This window comes from Pseudocercospora fijiensis (assembly GCF_000340215.1).
Source record: "Pseudocercospora fijiensis CIRAD86 unplaced genomic scaffold MYCFIscaffold_7, whole genome shotgun sequence".
In the NCBI taxonomy this organism is placed as follows: Eukaryota; Fungi; Ascomycota; class Dothideomycetes; order Mycosphaerellales; family Mycosphaerellaceae; genus Pseudocercospora; species Pseudocercospora fijiensis.
Window position 1 is genome coordinate 1064552 of NW_006921538.1, and position 10834 is coordinate 1075385.

General features: G+C 41.8%; 1 protein-coding gene across 1 annotated transcript; it reads left to right on the forward strand.

Annotated features, from left to right (window-relative positions):
• Nucleotides 1-762: 762 nt before the first annotated feature.
• MYCFIDRAFT_208458 (glycoside hydrolase family 32 protein) lies at nucleotides 763-10583 on the forward strand (the record flags this gene model as incomplete). Its single annotated transcript, XM_007930919.1, has 4 exons — nucleotides 763-956; nucleotides 1008-1093; nucleotides 1164-2599; nucleotides 10574-10583. The coding sequence occupies exons 1-4, from the start codon at nucleotides 767-769 to the stop codon at nucleotides 10581-10583; spliced, it is 1722 nt and encodes a 573-aa protein (XP_007929110.1). The 5' UTR covers nucleotides 763-766.
• Between the last annotated feature and the right edge of the window lie 251 nt (nucleotides 10584-10834).

Here is a 10834-nt window from a genome sequence, read left to right on the forward strand (position 1 = left end):
CGGGTTCCAGCGCATCGTATATTAAGGCAACGTGGAAGTTGAGCTGGAACCTGGACCAAAATAGAAAGGAAAGGGTTTGATGAGATTTGATGAGGGAGCAATCAAAGCTGCTCCATGACCGGCATGTTCCGCACGTGGGTGTTGCAAGGTTAGGTTCTGAACCTTGCAGTGAGCTCCCTGCAATTTCCTTTCAGCTGCGCACAATTCTTCCTCTTTTCTTCCTCTTCCTCTTTTCTTCCTCTTCCTCTTTTCTTCCTCCTCTTCCTCTTTTCTTCCTCTTCCTCTTTTCTTCCTCTTCCTCTTTTCTTCTTCATCCTCTTCCATGCTGCATCTTCATCTTATGTTCCCCAAACTGCCACTGCCAGTTGTTCGTGCATCGAAGCATCGGCAAGTGGAGCAAAGAGCATACGGATAGCATGAGCGACGTTCGCCGCGAGATGCAGCCGTCCTTACGCCGCAGAAGGACCGATCCAAACCCTCTCCGCGCTGCTCCTCCTCGACCAGAAGAGATGGAGACCCCACTACTACACTGTAGCCAGACAATTCATGCAGCATGATGAAGGGTGCAGGGCTGACTGGAAATCGGGCCGTACTTTGCAGGCCGCGAGTGGCATCAGAAGCGCCGCCATGCCTGTTTATGCACAATGGAACGATGATGGGGAGACTTGCTAGACGGGGAGGGGCAGATGTTGCAGCCTAGATGGAGTAAAAGAAATGTAGCACCCAGGATACACGGGTCTTGTAGAGTTGTGCCTATTTTCCCGCCATGTGGTCGTCGTGTAGTATACTCGCAGCAGCAGCTCTGCTGGCTGATCAAGCAGCCGCTCAAGTATCAGCAAATGCCCGCGCGACATACTACGCACCTGGCATTCCCACAGATGCACCAGTCCCGGGCAGCTACAATGACTACTTGCGGCCCAGAGTACACTTCACTCCGCCGCGATACTTCATGAATGGCGAGCCAACATTCAGTACTGCCTGCGTGATGCTTCGCTGATGTTCCGTAGACCCCAATGGCCTGCACCGAGGCGCAGATGCATTATGGCATATGTACTATCAGTACAATCCTTTGACACCCGTCGCGGGCAATCAGGTACGTGGTGCGGGTGCGCGCTGCATTTTCTCCGCGTCCTTCTCCAAACCTGACCCGCATGTTATTCTAGCACTGGGGCCACGCGACCTCCGAGGACCTCTATACGTGGGAGAACCAAAAGATCGCGCTCTGGCCGCCAAACAACTACACGTACGTCTTCTCCGGCAGCGCGGTGCTTGACCCAAACAATACCTCCGGCTTCTTCCCACACCAGGACAATGGAGTGGTCGCCATCTACACGCTCGCCGAGTATCCCGGGGGCGTGCAGGGTGTACAGTACCAAGCCATTGCCTACAGCCGAGACGATGGCTACACTTTCGAAGCATATGAGGCCAACCCAGTCCTGGACATCAACAGTACCCAGTTCCGCGATCCGTACGTCATCTGGCACGAGCCCTCCGCCCAGTGGGTCATGACCGTTGCGTATGCTGCAGAGTTTGTCATTGCCATCTTCACGTCTCCAGATCTCAAGCAATGGACTCACGCCTCCAATTTCACCAAACATGGCCACCTCGGCGTGCAGTATGAATGTCCGAATCTTCTGCAGATGCCCATGCGTGGCCAAGAAGAGCCAATCTGGCTCCTGCTCATCAGCATGAACCCAGGAGGACCTCGTGGCGGTAGCGTCTCGCAGTACTTCCCCGGCCACTTCAACGGCACCCATTTCGAGCCATTCGACGATGCTGCCCGATTCACAGACTTCGGCAAAGACAACTACGCAGCCCAATTCTTCCATGGTGTCCCAGCCAATGAGCCGCAGATTGCGCTTGGCTGGGCTTCAAACTGGGAATATACCCAGCTCGTGCCCACAGGCTTGCTAGAGCACGGCCAATTCCGTTCCGCCATGACAGTCCCACGAGCCCACACAATCGCCAACATTTCGGCTCGTGGCTACGACCTCATCTCCGAAATCCACAACATCTCCGCTGTCGTCGACTCGGAGCTAGCATACAACTCATCTCTCGGCAACGGCACAATCATGACCTACTTCGGCCACGTAGACTCAGGGGCCATCTACTTCGAAACCAACATCACGAACCTCACCTCATCCACTCGCCAAGGAACAGCAAATTTCACAATCTCCTCTTCCCTCTCTGGCGAATACATCCAAGGCGGAATAAAAGTCGCCGGAGAACCTGGAATCTGGATCGATCGAGGCCATATCCGTGGCTTCGACAACCCGTACTTTTCCGACAAGTTCTCCGAGGAAGGCACTTTTGTCCCGGCTACCGCATCTTGGGACATGAGTGTTGTCGTTGATCGGTCCATTATTGAGATCTTCTTGAATGGCGCCCAAGCTGCCGGCACCTTGACATTCTTCCCAACCGCACCGCTTGACACCTTGGCGATATATGTCGGCGGCATCGATGAGACGGCCAGTAGCTCCGTCGCTGTCTGGGCTTTGAGGGATACTTGGGCGGGCCAAGCGAATGCCAATGGGACTGTGGTGGGTAACGTTACGCAACTTGACGTGAGACAAGTGCGCTTGACCACGCTAAACGCGGAGTTGACCATCGATATAGGGATCCGTAGACGCTAAAGCGGGTGCGTCCCGTACGCGAAAGTTTCATTACGCTAGGATCTTCTATTACGCTAAGCGTTGCGCGATATCTATACGCGTATCTTTGCGCGTATACTCTCTTCCTTTCTTTCTATAATATACTACTAGTACGTATCTACCCTTAGCCCCTACCCCTATTCCTTTATATATACCTATGTACATATGCGACGAGCTAATAAGGCGACTTCGATGTCGCAGCTAACCGAGTTCCCCTATACTACTATACCTAAGCCTATAGCTCTGTATATACCTCCTAACATACTATAAGATATTAAGACCGTTGCCTAGAACAACACCCTACTAGAGCAATCTGTAAGTATAGAGACTAGGGTATATATCTGCCTATACTTATGCCTATATAGAGCTCCTACCGCAAATATAAGAAGCGCCTCTTATAAGGCGAGTTATTTAACATACCTAAGATAGAAATCGTAGTATGTAATCTCTCTTCTACCTATGCAATAAGCTAAACTAATGCCTATAGATCTGCCTAAAGACTAACTAGGAGGCCGTACGCACCTATATAGGTAAGGTAACTTGTCGTATGCCGGCAGGATCTAAGAACTTCGGTCGCTTCCTAGCTACCTAGAAGAATCGCGATAGGTATATGCAGTGTTATGCCTATATTACTAGTTATTGCTAACACTATAATAGAAAAGACGAAGACGAAGAGACACTAAAGGAGTTGTACGAAGAGAAGGGCTTCTATAGTGTATAACTCTGTCTTTGCCTATACGTATACCTAAAGCTAACACCTTATAGACTATCTACCGCGACACTTCGGCTCTCGCTATATATATCATCTATAGTATACGTAGCTCCCTACCTAGAGCTTTACCTATACTAACGCATATATAGTACAAGGGAAAAGTCGAGCAGCCTAAGGAGAAGGACCGTAGTAGTCGGTATACGCCTAAGACTAAGACAAAAAAGTGCATTAGTAGGTTTAGGCAGCTCTATAGGCAAAGCTTTTTACTAATATATCCCTTAGATTTCTTCGATAATGCCTAGGATCTGTACGAGGTCAAGTATAGCTATATCTTTACCCTTACCTTTGCCTATACTAATCCGTATACAGCCCCGACGCCCTAGGTATACCGAGCAAGGGCAAAGCTAAGGGCAAAGCACCGGCCAAATCTGCCGAGACAATCGAAGACTTAGAGACTAAGTCTAAGTCTGAGTCTAAGAGTAATAGCGAGGTGTATATGCCGATCTATGCCTATACCGCTAGTTATATACTAACTTAAATAGGCCCTTCGTCGTCCGGCGCAGCAAGCACGGTAAGGTATAAATGGTTACGTACATACCTTTGCCTATACTAACGCCTATATAGATTGATCTAACTAAGGCTAACCGCGAGTTCCGTGCCGAGTTCCCCGAGGCTATAGTGCCTTGCCTAGGTTGCTAGGCTAAGAAGGCCAAGAAGAGTAAGTCTAGAGCTTTGGCTATAGCAATGCCTATACTAACGCCTATAACAGACTATAACCTTAGTGCCGATACCTGCAACTATACTAAGAACTACAACGTCGTTATCCTTATAGGATAAGGGCATAGATATAGGCATAGGCACGGGCATAGGATGAATATAGGATAATTATTGCCTATATAGGCACGTATATAAGTATAGAACTAGCTACTAGTTGAAAGCCCCGGCTATAGTTAGACTTGAAATCTAACTATAGCCAAATCTTCTCCGCACTCGTAACTTCCTATATACGCCGTACTATAGCTATAGGTCGCCCTTTACAATATCGTAACTACTTTCGAGGCTTCTAGAGTCTAACAAAGGTAGCTTAACTAAAAAACAAGGGGGATAACGAAAGGCTAGCGGTTATATCCTAAGAATAATATAAGCTATACTAGTACTAATAAGTACTAACAGCTAGAAACTAACAATAATTATATATATACTAGGATTTATAGGTAGTAGAAGCTACAGTTTAGACGAATTAGTATAGAAAGTTTGAAATAATAGGGGCTATATTAGTAAAGTTACCTAGATCAAAATAATTAAAACTAGTATATAGCGGGTAGGTCCTTTTTAGTATAGATACCTAGAATTTTATAACTGCTAGTTTTAGTCTAAAAGACATAGAGATACCGATCGATATTATACTATAGCGTTACTAGTAGGCTGGTTTTTTATATAGGACAGATGCTACTACTAGTACTATACCTATTCTCTAGTCTTTAGCTATAGCAGTAGGGCGTTATTATCCCCTACTGTTAATGGAATAAAGGTATAGTCTTTAAAAAGTAGGTTTAGGTATTCTTTTTAAGTCAGCTATATACTAGCGCTAGTACGTATCTTATAATGCCCTAAGGCCTATATACTGTTCTATCGAATACGTTATACATATTGAATCACACAAACGTACAGAAGTAGTAGTACTCTAGTTTAATACTACCCTATTTTGATTTTTATATATATATATATATATATATACTACCGTATAGGCCTATATACCGACTAACTAATATTAAACTATATCTTAATCTCTAGCGTAGCCTAGTATCGGGTCTCGTATTACTCGGGAGATAATACGCTACTTACCCGCTTTCCGGCTAATAGTACTATTCTATCGGGTATAGTCTACGGATCTACTAGTAACCCGCTTTTTTAGTTTAGTATACTAAGGTCGGCGAGGTATGTTTCTAACTAGTATCGAATTGCTCTAATACTATGCTATACTTTTAACGTAGCAAGCTAGATATATAGCTAATCGTATAGATATAGGTGCTTTAGCTAGGTATTACCTACCCGCTCGCCTATACTAAATAGGACAGTATAGGCTATAACCTAGAGATAATCGGCTTTCTATACTAGTAGGCCGGGAAGGGTAATAGTACTTATATCTACTACTTTAAAGTCGGTAGCAATCGCACTACTACTAGTGCCTATTTCGATTTTACAGGTTAGTTTAATAACAAGGATTTGCTACTCGATCGTATATATCTAGAAGACTAGTTTGTATACCTGCTATACGATCTAATTCTAGCTAATACTAAGGTCGCCGACTATATTATATTTCCGAATTGTAGTATATTAGACTAGGACGCTAGTAAGGCTCGTGCTATTACTATAGTCCGCGGCGCAGACGAGTAGCATATCGATAGTATCTAGAGAAGCACGTTTTACTATAACCAAAATATTCAGCTACCGCCAACTAGGCAACCCTAAGCAGTACCATAAACGTTTACTATAGTCGGCCTAAGATAGTATCATATACTATCGCAGGTTAGCGTACTAGCATTGCTATACCCTATAGTAGGTCGGGTTAGTTTGGTTTAGTTTACTAAGCCAAAATTCTAGGTTAGTTTAAGTTAGTTTGCTAAGCAACTATACGAGTAGCAGGTTAGAACTATAGAATTAGTCGGTTTCTAACAAGTATAGGAATATATACGTAACTTAAAGCAAGCCCTTTTTAAGACTAGTACTAATAGAATTTTCGAAGACTTTTATTTCGGACGTCTAATAAAGCATAATATACTATATATATACTTAGAGAGTATTTATCGCGCGCTATATAGCGCCGTATAATAGCGGCATATTTTGTATATAGAAACGCTTATAGAGGATACTAAGAATATCTATCCTACTAGAATATCTATCCTACCTACTACTATCTCGAATTTAGATATTCTAACCCTTAAGAATCTAATCTAGGGCTTTAAAATCCTTACCTATAGTCGTAACGCGATTCACGTAGATAGCTATAAGGACAATAGCTAAAATAGTATTAGTATGGTTCCAAAAGAGGTAGTAAAATTTAGTAGGAAATTCTACCTAGATATCTTCCGCAGTTACTACTTTAATAGTAATAATACTACTATATATAGTCTAACTATCTAGTATAAAGACCCGGCTAGAGGTACTAGCTACAGTAATCTTATAAGTAACCTAACTCTATTACTAGGAAATATAATAAATATCTATACTACGGTAGGCTATACTAAATAAGTTAGCTATTTAGTAGGAATAGGCCTACTACCGTCTCTATATACCGGCTCCGAGTGCCGACTATGCCTCTAGATTTAACTCCCCCCTATCTCGAAGGCTAAGGTACCGAGTAGAACCCCTGTACCTTATGTCTGCTCGGTTGTCGCGGAGCGCTTATAAGTAAGATATTAAAAAAGTATATAAAATATACGAGAAGAGCATCCCAGGATATAGGTCGTTAGTAAATAATAGTAGTACGCCTAGTTATTTATATAGTACGTTACTCTAAACGACTATGAGCCTATATTATCTCGTACTTCGCTTATAAGACTATATTATATACGACCGGGTAAGTATAGTAGGGAGGTAGAGGTAGTATCTTAGGACGAGGCTTCTATATATCTTAGAATCTCTTATACGGGCTATACGTTCTTCTTCGTTAGACTCGTAGGTAGAGTCGTCGCTAGACTCTACTAACTTGTGCTATCGATCTCCTCCCTAGTTATCCTAGCTATACGAGTAGCGGTAAGCGATAATACCTAGATCGTATAACGATCTCTCCCCTTCTTTAGTTATATATACTTCTACTTCTTAGTATAGTTAAACTACGAATACTATTAAGGCAAGCCGGGATATAGCAAGAAACTAGTCTAAATATAGCTCGTCTCCGTAATAATCGAGTAAACATAAGGCGCTAGGTTTCTACTTCGTACCTTATATCTAGGTATAACGCGGGAATAAAACTAGGAGTATAGCCGGTATATATAGCTAGTAAAAGGATGCGAAAGTGTGCCTCGTCCTAGGTTAATGTAGCGGCTAAATACAAATCCTAATTAATCCGCTATAAACCGACGCCGAATCTTAGCTAGAAGCTATATATTTTTATATTAAAGAGCAACCCGCTTCGTATAGATAGTAAGGAGGTTAGAAAGCTTAAACTCGGTTATAAGAAATATCTAGGGTTGCGTTAGTCTACTTTACCCCTCGCCTACGTTCGGGGATTTAAACTATACGTAAAGTCGCACTTTCTTAGTAGGCTATACGTAAAAGTCGACGATAGCACTATTATAGAGTAAATATAATGGGAAACTGGATATAAGTGCGATAAGAGATAAGAAACGGTAGATTTCCGCTATATTAGTAGCTAGTAAATTGCGACTAAGGACCTTAATCCGGCCTCTTAGCAAAACTCTAGTCTACTATATAATCGATTACTTTATATATCGGCCTGTATATCTATTATGTAATCTACTACCCTCTCCGCCCTCTCTACCTTAGTTAACCGCTTGGTGCGTACCCTCTTTATATTTTCGCCCTTTTTACGCCCTATACCGAGTTTTCTGTACTCTTTGTATACTAGAAAGAAAGAATACGAAGAATACGCGCCTTAGAATAAGGTAGACTGGCTTGCTAAGGATTATACAAGAAAACGGCGGTAGTAAAGTCTGTGGCTGTAATATGCTCGGATAAGGCTGTATGTGTAATATTTAGACTCGCGGTTCCTTACTATACCTACCTAGATATCCGAATAGGACTAGAATATACGATTATATCGAGGTTTACGTATAGCCTACTAAGAAAGTGCGATTCTATATATAGTTGAAATCCCCGCGACTACGGGATAAAGTATAACTAACGAAACCCCGGATACCTTCGTAGCTTTCGAGAGATTACTAATCGCTATAGCCGTAAATTATATACTAGACTTAAAATCTAATATAATTACTTAGACGAGTCGCTAGAAGGGAGTTATAGAGATTAAAAGCTCGGTCTACCTTTTATCTTAGAATAGCCGGATCTCGCGAAGGGTAATAGTATCCGGTCTAAGGCGCCGCTTTTTTATCGTCTAAACCTACCTTTTACCCTTTTTTATAGAAGAATAGCTTTTCTTCGTAATAGTCTTCGTCTGTCTACCTTTTTAGCTACTCTATCCTTCTTATATCTACCTAAAGTATTCTTATTTCGTAGTACTGTTTTCCGAGTAACCCCCTTCCCTTATATATACTATATATAGTATTCCTCTTCCGATATTTCGTTCTCGCTACGGTCTTCCTATACTTAGCTTACTTTACTCGTACTCTATTCTAAGTTCTAAAGGTATCTTTATATACGTTCGGGCGACGAAGGTATATCGCTAAGACCTAGAAAAATTAATAAGCCTATAAATGTAAAGAGATATTTATACTTCTGATACTCTAGACTAAATAGTCTTCTATTAAACCGTCCTAGTCGGTTATCGTTAGATTCGTAATTAGGATAGTCCGTATCCTTACTAGGAAGTGTTATAGAATATCTCTTTACGATTATAGGCTTATTAATTTTCTAGGTTCTAGCGATATACCTTCGTCGTCTAAGCGCATATAAAGATACCTTTAGAGCCTAAAGGGCAAGGGTAAAGCAAGCTAAGTATAGGGAGACCGTAGCGAGAACGAGATATCGGAAGAGTAAGACTCTCCGTAGTATATATAAGGGAAGGGGGTTCCTCGGAAAACAGTACTAAAAAAACAAGAAGGCCTTAGATAGATAAGAGAAGGCTAAAAGGAGTAGGTATACGAAGACTATCGTAAAGAAAAGTTATTCTTCTATTAAAAAAAGGGTATAAGGTAGGACTCGATAATAAAGAAGTAGTACTTTAAACTAGGTACTATTACCCTTCGCTAGATCCGGCTATTCTAAGACAAAAGAGGGACCGAGTTTTTAATCCCTAAGACTCTCTTCTAGCGACTCGTCCGAGAAATTATATTAGATTTTTAGTCTAGTATACGATTTACGGCTAAGGCGATTAATGCTCTTTAGGAAGCTACGGAGGCATTTCTTATAACCGAATTTAAGCTTTATAACCTCCTTGCTATTTATACGAAGCGGGGTACTCTTTAATATAAAGATATATAGCTTCTAGCTGAAATTCGGCGTCGGTTTATAGCGGATTAGTTAGACTTTGTATTTAGTCGTTAGATTAACCTAGGAGGAGGCCTATTTTCGCATCCTTTTACTAGCTATATATACCGGCTATACTCCTAGTTTTATTCCCGCGTTATACCTAGATATAAGGTACGAAGTAGAAACCTAGCGCCCTATATTTACTCGGCTATTATAGAGACGAGCTATATTTAAATTGGTTTCTTCGTATATCGCGACCGAGTAGATAGTTAGCGAAAGGGCGATAGAACGTTTATAATACGTCTCTATTTAGACCTAAAATACAAAGGTCCTAAGGAGCCCTAATATACTAACTATAAAGAGATTCTTTAGTATTAGCACTTTAATCCTCTATACTACGAGGCAGATAGTAAGCCTACGAGAGAGAAATTTTAATAAGAGATTCTCTATAATACGTAGCGCTATTATATAGCGACAGATACGTACTAAGTCCGGCAACTCGAAGAAGAATTAAGATAGCGACTAAGGAAGATTTAAGAGATCGATAGTATACTAGTAGAGTCGAGGTCTTATAAGCGAAGTACGAGATAATATAGGCTCTAGGTCGTATAGAGTAACGTACTATATAAATAACTAGGCGTGCGACTCTTATTTACTTACGACCTATATCCTAGGATACTCTTCTTATACTTTTTATACTCTTTTCTAATACCTTACCTATAAGCGCTCCGCGATAACCGATTAAATATAAGCTATAGGGTTTCCGCTCGGTACCTTAGCCTCCGAGATAGGGCGGAGTTAAATTTAGAGCGATAGCCGGCACTCGTAGCCGGCATACAGAGATGGTAGTAGGCCTTTTCCTACTAAATAACTAGCTTGTTTAGTATAGCCTACCTAACATTTCTCATATTTCCTAGTAATAGGCCTAGGTTATTTATAAGATTACTGTAGCTAGTAAGGGAATTACTAAAGAATATCTATACTATAGTAGGATACTATTATTACGCCGAGTGTTTGTTAAAAGGAGGCTTTTGCCTATTACTATACCGGCTATATATACCGGCTATATTTCAAAGTTTGCCGCACCTGCCTTTTTTAGCCGTATCTAACTTCTTTTCTTGCTCTAACGTTACTATAATATAGGCTTGCGCGACGCTTACTCTATTACCTAGCGATACCGCGATACTACCTCTCTCGCTATATTTAACCTTCGTATCGATACCTATATCTCTACGCTCTATATCCACTACCTCCGTACTAATATCCTCGCTCCGCGCGCGCCTTCGTATACCTTCGTAACGTACTTTCTTTATTAATTCGACGACTTTTGTAATACCGAGTCTACTTAACTAAGTTATAA